Source organism: Pinus tabuliformis, chromosome X (assembly GCF_031772625.1).
Source record: "Pinus tabuliformis cultivar Carrire ecotype Pingquan chromosome X, CPIR1, whole genome shotgun sequence".
In the NCBI taxonomy this organism is placed as follows: Eukaryota; Viridiplantae; Streptophyta; class Pinopsida; order Pinales; family Pinaceae; genus Pinus; species Pinus tabuliformis.
Window position 1 is genome coordinate 1,515,237,470 of NC_142308.1, and position 19,356 is coordinate 1,515,256,825.

At 34.4% G+C, this 19,356-nt stretch overlaps 1 protein-coding gene across 1 annotated transcript; it reads left to right on the forward strand.

The window, feature by feature from the left end:
* The first annotated feature begins 15,325 nt into the window (after positions 1–15,325).
* On the forward strand, positions 15,326–18,797 carry LOC149145810 ((+)-alpha-pinene synthase, chloroplastic). The gene is made up of 10 exons (XM_089446203.1): positions 15,326–15,680; positions 15,787–15,989; positions 16,079–16,191; positions 16,293–16,501; positions 16,589–16,683; positions 16,970–17,068; positions 17,162–17,377; positions 17,684–17,822; positions 17,925–18,173; positions 18,279–18,797. Exons 1-10 carry the CDS (start codon positions 15,417–15,419, stop codon positions 18,579–18,581), a joined length of 1,890 nt encoding a protein of 629 aa, XP_089302329.1. The 5' UTR covers positions 15,326–15,416; the 3' UTR covers positions 18,582–18,797.
* The last annotated feature ends 559 nt before the right edge of the window (positions 18,798–19,356 follow it).

Here is a 19,356-nt window from a genome sequence, read left to right on the forward strand (position 1 = left end):
CAAAACTTATATGATTTTTTCAAAAAAAAATCATTTGGAAAAGAAATAATATTAATCACAACTAAAATAAATTAAACTTTTCCAAAAATAAATTCTGAAAACACTTATTCAACAATTTTTTTAATATATTTAAAAAATAAATAAATAAAATTTCATAGTTTTTTTTTTTTATATGGTTATATATATATAACATAACAACCTACACATTCTAAACTCAGATTTGCTACATTCCTTAAGACTCCGGTTTGATCTTTTTGGTTAATGATTCATATGTATAAGAGGTTTTGAGTTGGGGAGCGTTTTTGTTTTTAAATCTCTGGTAGGTAAGTAACAACAGGAGCCATTAGTATTCTTATTCTTTGTAGATTTTTCTGTGGGGAAGAAGAAGCAAGAACTATAGATATGCGTATCTGTATCTATGTATTCTGTTCCACAAGTTACCTGTGAGATCAAGAAATGATTCTCAATATAGTTATATTTTTATGCAATGTACAGGGCCCTCGGTACAGTTGTTTGAGGAAAAGTGCTTATGCCGGTGGTGAAGAGGCATTACTGTCTATGTGGAATAATTATTTTGTTTTCTATTTAAAACCAAACCAGCGGGTTGTACAGTAATTATCTGCCAGGCCTTTGGCTGGCTGAATGTTTTACGAGGTTTTGAAGAAAATGATCACGGGATTTTCTTGGCCACTTATATTGTTTGAAGTAAATTATTCTAAATGTTGAAATAATAATTTCAACTGCAGCATTATTTTACCCTTGCAATGCGATGAGATTGCAGATCGCAAATTGCATGCAAGCTTGGAGCCTTCATGTGTTCACTGGATTTCTCCGATTACGATGGTGCGATGCGATCCGATCGCATATCGCAGATCGCGCCATATGTTTGTGCTCCATTTTTTCGTTCCGCCAAATGCGATTTCGCGATGTGATCAAATCGAAAATCACAAATCGCATATATTAAAGGTTGAAGTATAGGCCTGCAGCAAATGAATTTGACGTGAAGTAACAGCTTCATTTACCGCCAGTTTTGTCAGTAAAACAGTAAATGTAATTTACAGTGGGTTGGTAAGTTTTGGTAAAGATTTTAATTTTATTATTTTCTATCAACGGGAGTATGGGCACAAGTAAAAGTTGGTAAAACCATTTAAATTTTATTGTTTTTTATTTTACGGCAACATGGCAAGTGAAAACGTAAAGTAATTTTCTTTTGTTTTTCATATAAATGTAATGTTTTTTTTGTGTTGAATATGTAATTGTAAAGAGAGGCACAGTAGTGCGTATGTATAGTTTTGAATATGCAAAAAGGAACATGCATCAGCGTGAGAGAAATCTATGTGTAATTTCCACATAGCAGTGCGTTGAACTCTCTAGCAGAGACAGAAGTTTTTTTTTAATGTAGCAGCGTGTGAATGTAATGCAAGCTGAGACAGAAAAATTTTCTGGTGAGAGATATTTTTTTTCTATGGAACTGGAAGTTCTTGGTGAATCCCTCTGTTAAGATAGAGAATCTTTTGTAACAGCAATCTTTTAATGAATACAAGTTTTATTTGTGTGTGTGGGTAAAGCTCTGTGTTCTGGAAACATTTCTTTTGTTGTTCCGCTGTGTTAAGATTCTGTGTGTGGAAAAACAGAGCATTGTTCTCTGTTCTGTGATTTTGTTTTTGGAATTTTAGCAGAAAAATTCCCAACAGTGGTATCGGAGCTTGTCCAGGCTCTTTGAAGGTGTCAAAGAAGCTGAAGGAAGGATTCTTGTTGCAGCAGCTTCTCCAGCAAACTGAAGACTCAGTCAAAAATCCAAGTTATTCCTCAAGCCAGTTATTTAAATACTTGACTGCATATTTGAAGCATAGTTTAGAGTGCAAGAATGGCCAGCACCAGTACCAACACTAGCATGGGTATTTTTAATACTCAGCTCCCACAGTTTAATGGAAAAAACTATGACTATTGGGCAATAACCATGAGAGCCCTGTTTGCCTCACAAGACTTATGGGAAATAGTTGAAGATGGTTTTAAAGAACCAGCAGATGAAAATGAGTTTAATAATTTAACTCAGGCAGAGAAAGATCTGTTGAAGAGCTACAAGAAGAAGGATTCAAAGGCCCTTGTATTTTTGTATCAAGCAGTGCATGAGAGTGTGTTTCCAAGGATAGCAGCAGCCAAGACATCCAAAGAAGCATGGAAAACTCTCAAGACAGCCTATCAAGGCATGGAGAAAGTGAAGACAGCTAAACTACAGTTGCTGAGGAGAGATTTTGAGAACCTGTGCATGAAGGAGTCAGACAATATTGACTCATTCTTCACACATGTGATTGGTCTGGTCACACAAATAAGGTCTCATGGAGAAACTCTTGAAGAAAGGAGGATTTTGGAGAAAATGTTGAGGATCTTACCCTCAAAGTTTGATGTGATTGTCACCACCATAGAAGAGACAAAGGATCTCTCAAACTTTTCAGTTGATGAACTTCATGCATCACTGATAACACATGAGCAGAGGTTGAGTAGAAATGAAAACTCATCTCTAGAGCAAGCCTTCAAGACCCAGATGTCCTTTGGAAGAGGAAGAGGTCAAGGCAAAGGAAACAAGAGAGGAAGAGGCAGAAGCCAAAACAGAGGTGGAAGGAACAGTTCAGCAAATGCTCAAGGAAGAGGCAACAATCCAAATCAGAACCAAGGCTAAAGCAACAGCCAAAAAAGTGGACAACATCATGCTCAAGGACAAAGGTATGAAAAATCCAATGTCCAATGCTATTACTGTAAAAAATATGGGCACTATGCCAGTGAATGTAGGAAGAAGCAGCATAATATGAATAATAGATCTAGTGCAAATATCACTAGAGAAAATATCAGCCAAGATAATGTATTGTTAGCTTATAATATGGCTGAAACAAACAGTGAAGACATATGGTTTTTAGACTCTTGTTGTAGCAACCATATGACAGGAAACATAGCTTTGTTTTCTGCTTTAGATCAAAGTGTGCAGTCACAAGTCACACTTGGGACCGATAGCAAAATTTCTGTTATGGGTAAAGGAGAAGTTAAAATATTTACAAAGCAAGGTGAAAATAAAACCATAGCAGATGTCTATTATGTTCCAGGAATGAAGTGTAACCTCTTAAGTATTGGACAACTTGTTCAAAAGGGTTACAATATTTTCTTTGAGAATGATGTATGCACCATCATGGATAGAGCACCCAGCAAACGATGCATTGCTGAAGTGAAGATGACGAGGAACAGGATGTTCCCTCTCAGAATAAGGGCAGATGTGAAACACAAAGAAGTAATTGCAGCAGTTACCCAAGAGGCTTTCCAAAGCGTACCAAAGGATGAAAATTGGTTGTGGCACTTGAGATTTGGACATCTCAACTTCGGAGGTCTTAACTTGCTGAGCATAAAAGGAATGGTAAGAGGATTACCATTGATAGAGAAACCGGACAACCTTTGTGAAGGTTGTATCTTGGGAAAACAACATAGAGAAAGTTTTCCATCAGGGAAAAGCATAAGGGCAAAGGCACCCTTAGAAATTGTTCACTCATACTTATGTGGACCAATGAAAACTCCATCACTAGCAGGCAGCCAATATTTTCGAACATTCATTGATGATTTTACTAGAAAAACTTGGGTTTATTTCCTGAAGAACAAAAGTGAAGTGTTTGAAAAATTTCGAAATTTCAAGGCACTTGTAGAAAACCAAAGCGGGATGAATATCAAAGTTCTGAGAACTGATAGAGGAGGTGAGTATATCTCCAAAGAGTTCCTACGGTTTTGTAGAGAAAATGGAATTCACAAGCAATTTATAGCAAGGTACACTCCACGACAAAATGGAGTTGCCGAAAGGAAGAATAGAACAATCATGGATATGGCAAGGAGCATGTTGAAGGAAAAGCATGTGCCAAATGATTATTGGGCTGAAGCTGTACATTGTGCAGTATATATTTTGAATAGATGCCCAACAAAAGCAGTGATGAACAAAGTGCCGGAAGAAGCATGGAGTGGGAGAAAGCAAGGAGTCACCCACATGAAAGTTTTTGGATGTGTGGCTTATGCACACATTCCCGATCAGTTAAGGAGGAAGTTGGACAGCAAAGGGGAGAAATGTATCTTCATTGGATACAGTGAGGAATCCAAAGCTTACAGGTTGTATATCCCATCTACCAAGAAGTTTTTTGTGAGCAGAGATGTTCAGTTCATTGAGGAGGAAGCTTGGGATGGAAGCATAGAGAAAACAGTTAATGTTAAAAACTCTTTGTCTCGTGATGAAGATGATGAATAGTTGGCTGAAACACATCCCCAAACAGCAGTGCCAACACAAGGACAGCAAGGGACACCCTTGAGGAGAAATGAGAGTGCTTCTCCAAGCACACCACAAGGAGGAAATTCAAGTGCTTCTTCAAGCACTTGCACACCAAATGAAAGAGGTAAGAAATTCAGAAATTTAAGTGATATTTATGATGAAGGAATGAATTCCTTGTTTTCTTTGTATTGTCATGTTGATGACCCTATTCATTTCGAGGATGCAATTAAATATGAGAAATGGATAGAAGCTATGGATGAGGAGATAAATGCCATAGAAAGAAACAAGACATGGGATTTTGTTGAGCTACCAAAAGGAAAAGAAGTCATTGGAGTTAAATGGGTCTATAAGACCAAGAGTAATGCTGAAGGCAAGATAGAAAGACACAAGGCAAGGCTGGTTGTCAAAGGATATAAGCAGCAGTATGGGAGAGACTATGAGGAAACTTTTGCACCGGTTGCTAGAATGGAAACCGTGAGAGCAGTGCTGTCCATAGCAGCACAAAAAAAGTGGAAAGTTTACCAAATGGACGTGAAGTCAGCATTCTTGAATGGAGTATTAATGGAAGAGGTTTACATTGAGCAACCTCTAGGCTATGAGAAGAAAGGCCAAGAGCACAAAGTGTGCAGATTGAAGAAAGCTCTTTATGGGCTGAAGCAAGCACCAAGAGCATGGTACAGTAGGATAGATTCCTATCTACTGGAAAATGAATTTGCAAAGTGTGAGGGAGAACCCACCGTTTACATCAAAGAAAAGGATGGTAAAATTTTAATTGTAGTGTTGTATGTTGATGATGTGATTTTTACAGGTAATGATGACTACCTCATTAAAAATTTCAAATCAGTCATGAAAGAAGAATTTGAGATGACTGACATGGGTTTGCTGAAATACTTCTTAGGAATGGAAGTAGATCAAAATGAAAATGGGATTTTCATCTCACAAGCAAAATATTTTAATGAGGTGTTGGAAATATTTAATATGCAAGAGTGCAAGGCAGCAATCACTCCCACAGTAATGGGATTAAAACTCAACAAATAGGACAGCAGCAAGGATTTTGATCCTAGTTTGTACAAGAGCATAATTGGCAGCCTAATGTATTCGACTGCAACTAGGCCAGATATAATGTTTGTTGTTAGTTTGATTTCCAGATTCATGGAGAGGCCAAAAGAAGCACATTGGCAGGCAGCAAAAAGAATATTAAGGTATGTCAAAGGTACAAAAAGATTTGGCATTTTATATACCTTTTCAGAAAGTTCAGATTTAGTTGGCTACACCGATAGTGATTGGGCTGGAAGTGTGGATGATCGGAAAAGCACATCCGGTTATCTATTTCACATGGGTTCAGCAGCAATTTCATGGGCTTCTAAGAAACAGCCCATTGTAGCGTTGTCTACAGCAGAAGCAGAGTACGTGGCAGCTACAGCAGCAGCGTGTCAAGTGGTTTGGATGAGGAGATCGTTAAGAAGTCTATGCGAAGAGCAGGCAACAACAACGGTGATTTTTTGTGACAATAGTTCAGCTATTGCGCTGTCCAAGAATTCTGTGTTTCACAAACGAACGAAACACATTGATACAAAGTTTCACTACATCAGAGAATTGGTGAACAATGGAGAAATCATTTTACAGCATTGCAGGACTCAGGAACAGGTTGCAGATATTCTGACCAAGCCATTGGACCAGAAAAGTTTTGAGTTTTTAAGGAAACGTCTGGGTATGATTGAAAATCCAGCAGTTGAAATTAAAGGGGAGTGTTGAAATAATAATTTCAACTGCAACATTATTTTACCCTTGCAATGTGATGAGATCGCAGGTCGCAAATCGCATGCAAGCTTGGAGCCTCCGTGTGTTCACTTGATTTCTCCGATTGCGATGGTGCAATGCGATCTGATCGCATATCGCAGATCGCGCCATATGTTTGTGCTCCATTTTTTCGTTCCGCCAAACGCGATTTCGCGATGTGATCAAATCACAAATCGCATATTTTAAAGGTTGAAGTACAGGCCTGCAGCAAATGAATTTGACGTGAAGTAAAAGCTTCATTTACCGCCAGTTTGTCAGTAAAACAGTAAATGTAATTTACTGTGGGTTGGTAAGTTTTGGTAAAGATTTTAATTCTATTATTTTCTATCAGCGGGAGTATGGGCACAAGTAAAAGTTGGTAAAACCATTTAAATTTTATTGTTTTTTATTTTACGGCAGCATGGCAAGTGAAAACGTAAAGTAATTTTCTTTTGGTTGTCATATAAATGTAATGTATTTTTTCTGTTGAATATGTAATTGTAAAGAGAGGCACAACAGTGCGTATGTATAGTTTTGAATATGCAAAAAGGAACACGTAGCAGCGTGAGAGAAATCTATGTGTAATTTCCACACAGCAGTGTGTTGAACTCTCCAGCAGAGACAGAAGTTTTTTTTAATGCAGCAGCGTGTGAATGTAATGCAAGCTGAGACAAAGAAATTTTCTGGTGAGAGAGATTTTTTTGTATGGAACTCGAAGTTCTTGGTGAATCCCTCTGTTAAGAGGAACAATCTTTTGTAACAACAATATTTTAATGAATACAAGTTTTATGTGTGTGTGTGGGTAAAGCTCTGTGTTCTAGAAACATTTTTTTTGTTGTTCCGCTATGTTAAGATTCTGTGTGTGGAAAAACAGAGCATTGTTTTCTGTTCTATGATTTTGTTTTTGGAATTTTAGCAGAAAAATTCCAAACACTAAAAGGGTCAATTTCTATGAGCAAATTCCTGCCAGAAAAGTTCAATTTCTGTGAGCAACTTCCTGGTTACAAATAGCAATACTGGTTTGATTGATATTTGGATACAGTTCATTCTGTTTTTTCCAAATTAATAATGCATTGAACCAATGGCTGCGCTCTGTTGGTTTTCATTCGTAAATCTGTTGCAATGCGAGTTCACCGCCAAGCTTCTATCTCCTGGCTTTCCCTTTCAAGTAAAAATCTGCGAAAGCTATATTTTTTTAGTTTTAAATATTAAAAATCTAACAAGTTCGAAATAGTTGCATGACCTACAAGCGAAACATGAATGGAAGTCAGAGAGAGTCGATCCTTCGATGGCCAATTAATTATTCACATTTATTAGTAAATGGCATATTGAAGATCTTAATGTATGTGTGATGTGACCTAGGGTTGATATGGGCAAGTGGTTTGAAGCTGGGTGCCATAGGTGGGGACGCTCATACAGGTCCTTAGGAGAATTTCTAGCGGTGGTCAAGTAATAGAATAACAAGTGCACCCAATTTCAAAATTAAAATTCAAATCCTTGATGTATGTATGGTATGGGATGGGATGGGATGAAGGGTTCACATGGACTAAGGACGAAATCATATCAGCGGGAGAGTAGACTGGAAAATGTTTTGTTTTTTTTCATTTTTTCCCTAATTTCTAAAAGTTCTCAGACTACTTCGTATTTTTACGACTATTTATTATCCTTATCTCTTAAGGAATTTACTGCTAATAAATAGTCTTAAGGGTTAGACTAACCCTTATTGCTACGCATGACCCTGTGAACCAAATCTTTCCTATAAATATAATTGTTAATTGCTATTGGTTAATCAGAAAGATTTTTTAATTTCCAAGGGATTTTTTTTTCAAATTCATTAAAAATAATTAAAAAGTTTGTGAAAGACTTTGTTACCATAAAAATCAAGAAGAGTCAAAATCCTTACTATAAAAATAAAAAAGAGTTAAAATCCCTTTTGTTTCATGGGTTTGACATTGGTTCAAAATGTTCATAAATTTGATTACTTTACATTTTAAACTTTGCTTAATAATATGTTTAATCATTTGAAATTCAAAATATTTAACATTTTATATGTATATAATTTAGGAATATTTAGGAATGGATTTCTTTAATTAATTAATTGATAAATTAACTTTAATTTTGTAATATTTAAATAATAATATTGTATTTAAAAAATATGTATTAAAATTATTTTATTTTATTAAAATTATGAAAATTTAGTTTTTTTTTTCTCATTCAAAATAGTATCAATGGAATTGTAATTATAATTTAAGTGGTTTGTGACTATTCTAAATATGATATCATTCATTTTTTATATTTAATTATAACATAGTCTATTTTCATTCACAAAGACGAGGTGTTTGGGCTTTTACAAATCTATGTTACAAAGTAAGAAATTGAATGTATTATATAAATTATTATTTTTAGTCTATTATGTTTCTTTACAATGAATAAATTAGATGGGTTTATTTGTAATAAATAAAATGAGGATTATAAAATATAGAAACTTTTAGATAGAAAAGCATTTAATTTATGCTTATAAAAAATATGTTTTCATGTTTACAAATTTTTATTATATAAATATTTAATTGAAGTAGTAATTTAATTAAATTTGTGGAAATAAACTTAGATGTCGTAGATAATAATCATTTGATATAAACTTTATTCTCCCTCACACACATAAAAATATAATATTAGTAAATTGAGTTGATCTCTTATGGCTGGAAAGAAAGAATGATTGGGAACCCCAATCATTCTACTTGTTATTTGATACATATACCTTAGTGGCCACTCTTCTTTACTTGCACAAATTTTATATTTGATTTGAAATATAATTCGAAAATAATTATATATGTTTTAACATTAGAATAAATTAATATAGATTATTTAATATTCATCAAAAAAAAAAAATATAAAACATTAGGCAAAGTAAAATAAATATTGAATATCATTAAATTCATGTAATTTTAATGAAAAACTCAATTCTTTTAATGCACATAACTATCTATCAAATTTAACCTCATTTCTATAAACAACATTTAATAATGAAAAAAAAACAAAATTTCAAAGATATATTATTGTGTGTGGAAAACCATTTGTAGTGAGTCAAAGAAAGTGTACAATAAATTATAATCATAAAAAACTTAAAGTTTATCAAGAAAACCATCTACAAATAAAATTCTTATTATAATGCAACCATAAATTCTCTTGCTATTTTAATGGTAATGTTTATTAATATAAAGTTATATGTCATTATTAGGTTTTCAACATAACTTAACTATAATTAAACTAAGTCCCAAGAAACACTAACTATCTACGAATAGAATTCTTATTATAATGCATCCATAAATTCTCTTGCTATGTTAATGATAATACTCATTAATATAAAATTATATGTCATTATTAATTTTTCAACATAATTTAACTATAATTAAACTAAGTAGCAAGAAACACTAACTATACCGCCTTGTTAATATTTACGTAATATTATTGATATTTGATATTACGTTTACTTTATTTTGTAACATTGGAGTACTTACTTTTTTAATGTTCTATTTTAGTTTATTGACCATGGATGAGATACAAATGAATGAGTTACTTTAAGTGCATCAATGCCTTGTTAACATTGGTATTCGTATTTTTGTTGAATGCGAGTGATTGGATTTCGTTTAGGGTTGAGATTTCGTACCTGCTGCTAGTGTATTCGAGTGTTTTTGAGAGAAATTTCAATGCTTCATTTTCAGACTGCTTGGCTTTGATTTTAATTTCAAACGTTTTAGGCATGGACAAATGTATTTGCACTCTAGTCCGTGAATATGCCAGCACTTCACGAGAAGCATGAGTACGTCAAATGGCAAGAACGACAAAAAGGCGGATCTATACCTATAAATATGACAGCGCGTCACGACAAGTAAAAGAATCAAGAACGAAGCATGGGATGCATATCATTCTCTGCGTTTTTAGATTTACCATTAAAATAATTTATATTATCGATGAAAGTGGGAAAATAAAAAAATTCAATAAAAAATGGTTAACTGTTTTATTTTTAGAGTTATCTTTAAAAAACGTATTTCTTGATTTTGGTTATATAATTATGATTAACATATCATCGATATAGAGTTATTTTAATAAACTATTTATTAATTTTGATGGTGTTATTATCCTTAAAAATTATTTTTTAATTTATTTTAATAGTATTAATATTAATTTTTTTATTCTTATAAATATTTTAAATTTATAATAATATTTTTATTAATTTTGTTAATTGTGTTGAGAGGTGTTTTACGATTCTGTGGTACATTTTACGTAAACGTTAATATTTAATATGTAATGGGGTACATCTCATGTAAACGTAAACATTTAACATACCTAAACGTTAACATTTAACATGTAATGGGATAGATCTCACGTAAATGTAAACATTTAACATTAGGTAAACATTAACATTTAACCTGTAATGGGGTAGATCTAAACATTAACATTTAACATGTAATGGGGTAGATCTCACGTAAATGTAAACATTTAACATGCGCGTAGTCTAACGAGCGGAGGAGTTGCTCGGAAAGTTATGGAAATTCTGGTCATATTTAGGGAAAAACCAGCAAGGATTTTTGTAAATCCAAGTTATAGTTGTTAAACTTCAAAATTTTAGGTTTCTTAAACGTCTTTGATGGTGCTAAATCCATTTCCACTATCAAAAACACGATTCAAACACTGCATCTACAAGATTTTTTGAAATTTTTTTACCGGGATTCTGGCCACTTTTAGCCCTCCGGGCAATTACTCCGCCTCGTTAAATGACTCATTTAACATGTAATGGGTGACCTCATCTCACGTAAACATTTAACATGTAATGCTTTAGGTAGATCTCATCTAAATGTAAACATTTAACACATAATGTTTAACATTTAACATTTTTAATCTAATGTCGCACCTATTTAAAAATCAATCTAATTATTATTATGTATAAACACAATATAAATTTAAATATAAAGAGGTCTACGAAAAACTTAAAAAAATATATATTTAGGTGAAGCCTATGGGCCAAATTATTATTAATACCATGAAAAAAAGAAAAAACATTATTAAACGTAATATTAATATTAAAATATTAATATTACTAAATTTAATAACTTTGGAATAATGCAATATTAAATTTGTTATATTATAATATATATTAGTATAACATGATATATATTAACTATATATATATATATATATATATATATATTGGAGGGAGGAACAAAGAGATAGAGTGATAGAGGTAGGAGATAGGGAGGCTGAGAGTGGACAGGTGGAGAAAATTCGAAGGAGAGGGGAGAAGAGGAATCAAGAAAGATAAAGAGGGAGACGAGTGAGAGAGGTAGATGTCGCCCCTATTTCAAAATCAATCTAATTATTATTATGTATAAATGCAATATAAATCTAAAATATAAAGAGGTCTACGAAAACTAAAAAAAAAAGAAATTATTTAGGTGAAGCCTATGTGCGGATTACCATGGGCCAAATTATTATTAATACCATGCAAAAAAACATTATTCACCGTAATATTAATATTAAAATATTAATATTATATTATTATTATTATTATTAAATCTAATATTGATATTAATGTATTATAATATTATTATTATTATATTTAATAACTTTGGAATAATGCAATATTAAATTTTTTATAGTATAATATATATTAATATATCTCTCTCTCTGTATATATATATCTATATATCTATATATATATATATATATATATATATATATGGGAGGGAAGAACAAAGATATAGAGTGATAGCAAGGCTAACAATGGAGAGGTGGAGAAAATTTGAAGGAGAGGGGAGAAGAAGAATCAAGAAAGATAGAGAGGGAGACGAGTGAGAGAGGTAGAGAAGGGTAAGAGAGGGAGATGGAGACATATAGATGGAGGGATGAGAGAGAGGGAGGGAGATAGTGAGAGGAGTGGAGGGCGGAGAGAGAGAGAGAGATGGGGGAAGAGAGAGGGAGGTAGGAGGGAAAGGGAGAGATGAAGGATGAAAGAAGAAGGATGAGAGAGATGGCTTGAGAGAGAGTAGGGGAGAGGGAGGGATAGAGAGATGGAGTTGGAGAGGGAGAGAGGGAAGGAAGAAGAAATATGTAGAGAGTGAGAACTGGAGAGAGAGAGAGAGAGAGAGAGGGAGCGACAAGGGAGAGATGGAGATAGTGTGTGTATATTTAGGGGTGAGATAAAGAGACAAAAAAGTAGAGATGAAGAGAAGATGGGAGAGAAGGAGAGATAAGGAGAGAGGGAGGGATGCAGTAACATAGAGAGAGAGAGAGAGAGAGAGAGAGAGAGAGAGAGATGATTGGAAGGAAAAGAGATAGAGAGAGAGAGTGTGATGTGGGGAGAAAGAGGGAAACAGAGAGAAAGGAAAAGGGAGGAAGAATAAGAGACAGGAGAAGAGTAATGGGGGAAGAGAGAGGATTGGAGAGAGAGAGAGAGAGAGAGAGAGAGAGAGAGAGAGAGAGAGAGCATTGGAGGGAAGAGAGAGAGAGAGAGAGAGAGTGATGGGGGAAGATAGAGGGATGTAGGAGACAAAGTAAGAGAGGGGAATGATGAGAGAGAGGAGGATAGAGGGAGGGAGAGAGGAGGAGATAAGGGATAAAGAGATGGAGTTGGAGGGGGAGACAAGGAGGGGAAAGAGATAGAGTTGGAGAAGGGGAGAGGGAGGGAAGAATAAAAACATAGAAAGTGAGAAGTGGAGAGAGAGAGGGAGTGAAAAGGGAGATATGGAGAAAGAGTGCGTATGTTTGGGGGTCAGCTAAAGAGACAAAGAAGGAGAGTTGAAGAGAAGGGGGGAGCGAAGGAGAGAGGGAGGAATATAGTAACATAGTTGGAGAGAGAGAGAGAGAGAGAGAGAGATATGGGTTTGGAGGGGGAGAGAGAGGAAGGTAAGAAGAAAGACATAGAGAGAGAAAGGTGGAGAAGGAGAGGGGGGTGCTAAGGAAGATGGAGAGAGAGGGAGAGGAGAGCAAGAGGAAAGAGAGATATAAGCAAGGGAGAGGGAGAGAAGGGGAAGAGAGAGAGAGAGAGAGGGAGAGGAGGATGTAGGGATAGATAGATATATTGGGGAAGAGAGCATATGTTTTGAGGGTGATAGAGAGATTCAAAGGGAGATAGAGATATTGATGGAAGGTGAAGAGAGGGAAGAAGAAAGAGAGGGACGGACAGAGAGATTGATATATATGGAGTGAGAGAGTGTGTGTGTTTGGGGGGTGAGATAGAGAGACAAAGGAGAGATGGAGGGAGATATAGATATACATGGAGGGGGGAGAGGGAAGAATATTTATTACATTGGATACATTGATTTCAGTGTAGATAGTGGTTTCTAATCCTATTTGATTCCTTGCACTAGATGCATTGATTTTAGTGTAGATGATGATTTCTAATGATATTTGATTGTTTGCATTGGATGCATTGATTTCAATGTGGATCATTTATAATCCTATTTGATTGTTTGCACTAAATACATTGATTTCAATGTAGATGGTGATTTCTAATCCTATTCCATTGTTTTCACTAGATGCATTGATTTCAATGTAGATGTTGATTTCTAATTATATTTGATTGCTTGCATTAGATTCATTGATTTAAATGTAGATGATTTCTAATCCTATTTGATTTCTTGCACTAAATGCATTGATTTCAGTGTCGATGTTGGTATCTAGTCCTATTTGCATACCCTCACTAGTTGCATTGATTTGAGTGTAGATGTTGATCTCAATCCTATTTGATTTCTTGCATTAGATGCATTGATTTCAGTTTAGAAGTTGTTTTCTAATCTTATTTAATTTCTTGCATTAGATGCATTGATTTCAGTGTAAATGTTGAATTTTGATTTGATGTAATTGGATGCATAATGGTACATTAATTTTAAAGTGATTGTATTAACCATGTGCATTGATTTCAGTGTAAGCACAAAAACTTATTGGCAATATACATTATTTTTGTGCTATAGTAATTTAACCTATTAATATTGTAGAGGAAGAGAGACAAGGTATGACGTTTACTACAATAGCTTGAGTTATTTATGATTTCAAGTGTCCTTTTCATATAATCGATATGAAAAAATGACACAACTAACAAGGTTGAAAATAAGAATAATAGAATAAAATAGTTTGAGATTGATCACAATGAATATTTTGTAATGACTACATTCTTATTATTGATATTTTCTATCATTCAATACGATTACATTGTCACTTTGCATTCAAAATTTTTATTTCAGCATTTTTCGTCATTAAAGTTATTAACAATATTTATAATGACAACAAACACAAGTAACTAAGCAAATTTAAAATTAAAATGACGAGATTAATCTCAGACATATTTAGCATATTTAGAAAGATAATATAAATATTAGATGTATTTTCATGTTATTGATAAAATTAATCATATCTTCGATAGATTTTCCTAGATCAATCCTAACTCCGAATTTATCAAGCTCTGAGAGGTATCAAATATCTAGAGGTGCAAACCTTTTCTCAAGTTTTGCACTAAAAAAGAGGGTTGCACCTTGAGAAATTTGATCGCTCTCGCCCCTTATAAATCGAGAGTGAAGATAAATCTAAACTGGTAATTACAAATGTTGTGACTAGAAAATGAAAAAAGTCCATCAATCAAAATAAGTAAGATCCATTGTTTTATTTTTTTATCTATTTCAATCATTTATATATTAATTTGGTTATATAATTATTATTAGAAATTATTTATTAATTTATTTCAATAATAAATTTATTAATTATTTAAATATAAGTTAAATAACATATTTATTAAATTTTTAAATAGTATATTTATTTATTTCTTAAAACTACATTCATAATATATTTATTGACATTTTAAGACTTTTATTAATATAGGTAATGACTTCTTAAAATATAATAACATTAAGTTTATTTATGTTTTTCCATTATCTTAATAATATATCTATGACTTTTTAAGCCTGCGATAATAATATATTTATTGACTTCGTCATCCTATTTTAATCATTCATGTATTGACTTTAAAGTCTAGCAATATATTCATTGAAATGTGTGACATGAACGTACATCAGAATACTTTGGTTTTTGGACTTCGTCATCCTATTTTAATCATTCATGTATTGACTTTAAAGTCTAGCAATATATTCATTGAAATGTGTGACATGAACGTACATCAGAATACTTTGGTTTTTGGACAGCTCTGGTTGTTTTAAGATTGAAGTGTGTTAGCAATCCATCCTGAAGCTCTATATATGGGAAATACGAGAAGGGTTCACCCGCATAAATTTGAGTTCGTTTCCTGAGCCGTCTATGTAGGCCAAAACGTATCATAACATATAAGCCAACGTAAATGGCTCTGGTTTCTGCTGTCCCGTTGGATTCCAAACTGTGTCTGTGCAAAACGTTGTTCGGTTTTAGTCATGAGCTGAAAGCTATCCATAGCACAGTCCCAAATCTTGGAATGTGCAGGGGAGGGAAATCCATAGCACCTTCTATGAGTATGAGTTCGACCACCTCCGTTTCTAATGAGGACGGGGTACCAAGACGCATAGCTGGTCATCATTCCAACCTTTGGGACGATGATTCCATAGCCTCTCTCTCCACTTCCTATGAGGTCCTTAACTACCTTCATCTGAATTTCTTCTTCTGCGTATTCCTTTTCTCGTTTACAATTAGTTCATGAATTAATTTTCTGCTCTAATTTATTGTATATGATTCAGGCACCTTCTTACCGTGAGCGCGCTGATAGACTTATAGGGGAAGTAAAAAATATCTTCGATTTAATGTCAGTGGAGGATGGAGTATCCACCAGTCCCCTCAGTGACCTCCATCACCGCCTCTGGATGGTCGATAGCGTTGAACGGTTGGGAATCGATAGGCATTTCAAACACGAGATAAATTCTGCTCTGGATCATGTTTACAGGTCTGTCCCCATATCATTATAATCAGTTTTAATCTATGCTTATATATGGAATACACACGATTGAAACAAGAAAATTATTTGCCCCGCAGTTATTGGACCGAAAAAGGCATTGGACGTGGCAGAGAAAGTGGTGTGACTGATCTCAACTCAACTGCCTTGGGTCTTCGAACTCTCCGACTACACGGATACACAGTGTCTTCACGTATGTCAGGGTTTCATTAATTAATTACTCTTTCAACTTTTCGTTATAACTAACATTTACGTGGAGACGTTGCCTGATATTACTTTATACATTGATACCAGATGTTCTGGATCACTTCAAAAACGAGAAGGGGCAATTTACTTGCTCTGCCATTCAAACAGAGGGAGATATAAGAGATGTCATCAATTTATTTCGGGCATCTCTCATTGCCTTTCCTGGCGAAAAAATTATGGAGGAGGCTGAAATCTTCTCTACAATGTATTTAAAAGATGCCCTACAAAAGATTCCGCCCTCCGGTCTTTCACAAGAGGTGAGACGGTAATACGATACCACTTAGCATAATATTTCATTATTTGTTGCGATGTGTATTTTATAGTTTCAAATTTGTGGATCGCAGATAGAGTATCTTCTGGAATTTGGTTGGCACACAAATCTGCCAAGGATGGAAACAAGAATGTACATCGACGTATTTGGAGAGGACACTACATTTGAGTAGGCTCATCAATTTTATTTCCATATCATAAAGTCAACAATGCCTTTTTTGTTTTTGATTTTGTTTTTCTGTAGTTGAATGCACAAATACTACTCGGAGAGAAATTCAAAATCTTACTATAAGGTCTAAGCTGAAGATGGATGACTCTGAATATATGTTAATACATGAACACACACAGCTCGGCCAGGCCATGTGACGTTGTTTGTCTTCCTGGAAATCTGTATTTTCATAATTTAGTATCCATGTAAAATTTTCAATTGATTGCTGACGCAATTTTTGGTTTAGGACGCCATATTTGATCAAGGCGAAACTGTTAGAGCTTGCAAAACTGGAATTCAACATTTTTCACTCTCTAGTAAAGAGAGAGTTACAATCTCTCTCGAGGTGATGAGCTGTCATTGCATATCGTTTGCAAATTAATTGGATTTGAGTCTTGAAAAATTCAAGAATGTAAATACCTGAAGTTTATATGTGTAGATGGTGGAAAGATTATGGATTCCCTGAAATAACATTCTCGCGGCATCGTCACGTTGAATACTACACTTTAGCAGCTTGCATTGCAAATGATCCTAAACATTCTGCGTTTCGACTAGGATTTGGTAAAATATGTCATATGATCACGGTTCTGGACGATATCTACGACACCTTCGGAACAATGGAGGAGCTCGAACTCTTAACTGCAGCATTTAAGAGGTGATAATTGCACTTACCTAGGGAAACCTATTTTACAGTGTAACCTTAAGGCTCTTTGACTTTTGTTGTTCTTTCATATATATATATAACTAACATCCATCCCCACACACATCCTTCAGTCGATTGCGGATTCCCCGAATATTCGGGAAATCTGCAATCGCGCTCATGGAACACATATAGCCAACTTCTCTAATTTAAATAACTTTACGGTGAAATTAAGAAAATGTATACTACTAATCGAGTGAACGAATATTACCTTTGCATACAGAAACCGACATGGCTAAAAATTGTGTTTATAATGATTAGATGGGATCCGTCGTCGATAGAGTGTCTTCCAGATTATATGAAAGGAGTGTACATGGCCGTTTACGACCACATCAACGAAATGGCACGAGAGGCCCAGAAGATTCAAGGCCGGGATACAGTCAGCTATGCTAGAAAATCTGTATGAACAATAATAAAGCATACATATACAAATATTTAGGGGAATGATTTCAGTGAGTGATGATCAGTTAATTTTGTTTTGCTTGTTCTTGTGCCTGTCCAGTGGGAGGCTTTTATTGATGCTTATATGCAAGAAGCCAAGTGGATTTCCAGTGGTTATCTTCCCACGTTCGACGAGTACCTGGAGAATGGGAAAGTCAGCTTCGGCTCTCGCATAACCACGCTCGAACCCATGCTGACGTTGGGGTTTCCTCTTCCACCTCGCATCCTGCAGGAAATTGACTTTCCATCGAAGTTCAATGATTTGATATGTGCCATCCTTCGACTCAAAGGTGACACTCAATGCTACAAGGTAATCCCCATAACCTTTTATGTCAAAACAAATGAAATGGGATATGTTATGCAATAATTTAGAATTGGGATACATATTATAGTGACAGTGGCATGGTGAATGCAGGCTGACAGGGCGCGTGGAGAAGAAGCTTCGTCCGTATCGTGTTATATGAAAGACCATCCTGGAACAACAGAGGAAGATGCTGTCAATCAAGTCAATGCTATGGTCGATAACTTAACCAAGGAACTGAATTGGGAGTTACTTAGACCCGACAGCAACGGTGTTCCCATCTCTTACAAGAAGCCTGCTTTTGACATTTGTAGAGTCTTTCATTACGGTTACAAATACAGAGATGGCTTCAGTGTTGCCAGTATTGAAATAAAGAATTTGGTGACAAGAACCGTCGTTGAAACTGTGCCTTTGTAACCACACATGAAATGTACAATAAGTTCCTAAGTTTCTGATTTCGCTACCTAGACCTGGAGCTTGCCTACGGATGTCAGGTTCGTTGGTCAGCTAATAAAGACATCCATATCATTATATGGAGGAGGTAGTGGAGTTGATTCGGAACATAGAAGTTACCATATAACATTATAAAATATGTGGCTTCATCATATTATAAAATTTGTTCGTTCATGTCAATGTATTTTTTTTTTGTTATAGCCGATATCACCGCTATAGAGTAAGATAATCAATCCAGAGGAAGGGACAACGCTAAAAGTACTGAAGTGTTAGCGTTAGATTTGAATTTGGACATTACAAAAATTCACTCGAATTTATATTCACAAAAGTGATTAAACCGATAATCAATCTAGAGGAAGGGACTACCCTAAAAGATGTGTTAGCATTAGATTTGAATTGGGACATTACACAAAGTCATCGAATTTATATTCACAAAATTGATTAAACCGATAATCAATCTAGAGGAAGGGACTACCCTAAAAGCACTTATGTGTTAGCATTAGATTTGAATTTGTACATTACACAAAGTCATCGAATTTATATTCACAAAATTGATTAAACATGAAATAAAGAACATAATCAAATTAAAATAAACTTTTTATATAAACAAAACATAAATGCTAATTTATTTTATTTTTTAACTTTCAAATAAAATATTATTATAATTATATTGAAGTTTTTTTTGGCATTGTTGAGATAAATCATCTTTGATTCGTTGTTTTCAACCACTGTCATGAAT

What these genes read in the sequence shown, in the direction of transcription:
- LOC149145810 (XM_089446203.1), top strand. Translation starts at nt 15,417, where the DNA reads ATGGCTCTGGTTTCTGCTGTCCCGTTGGATTCCAAACTGTGTCTGTGC. An exon ending in CCTCCGGTCTTTCACAAGAG is followed by an intron (nt 16,502 to 16,588) that starts GTGAGACGGTAA and finishes TGTGGATCGCAG; the next exon opens with ATAGAGTATCTTCTGGAATT. An exon ending in TTAACTGCAGCATTTAAGAG is followed by an intron (nt 17,378 to 17,683) that starts GTGATAATTGCA and finishes TATAATGATTAG; the next exon opens with ATGGGATCCGTCGTCGATAG.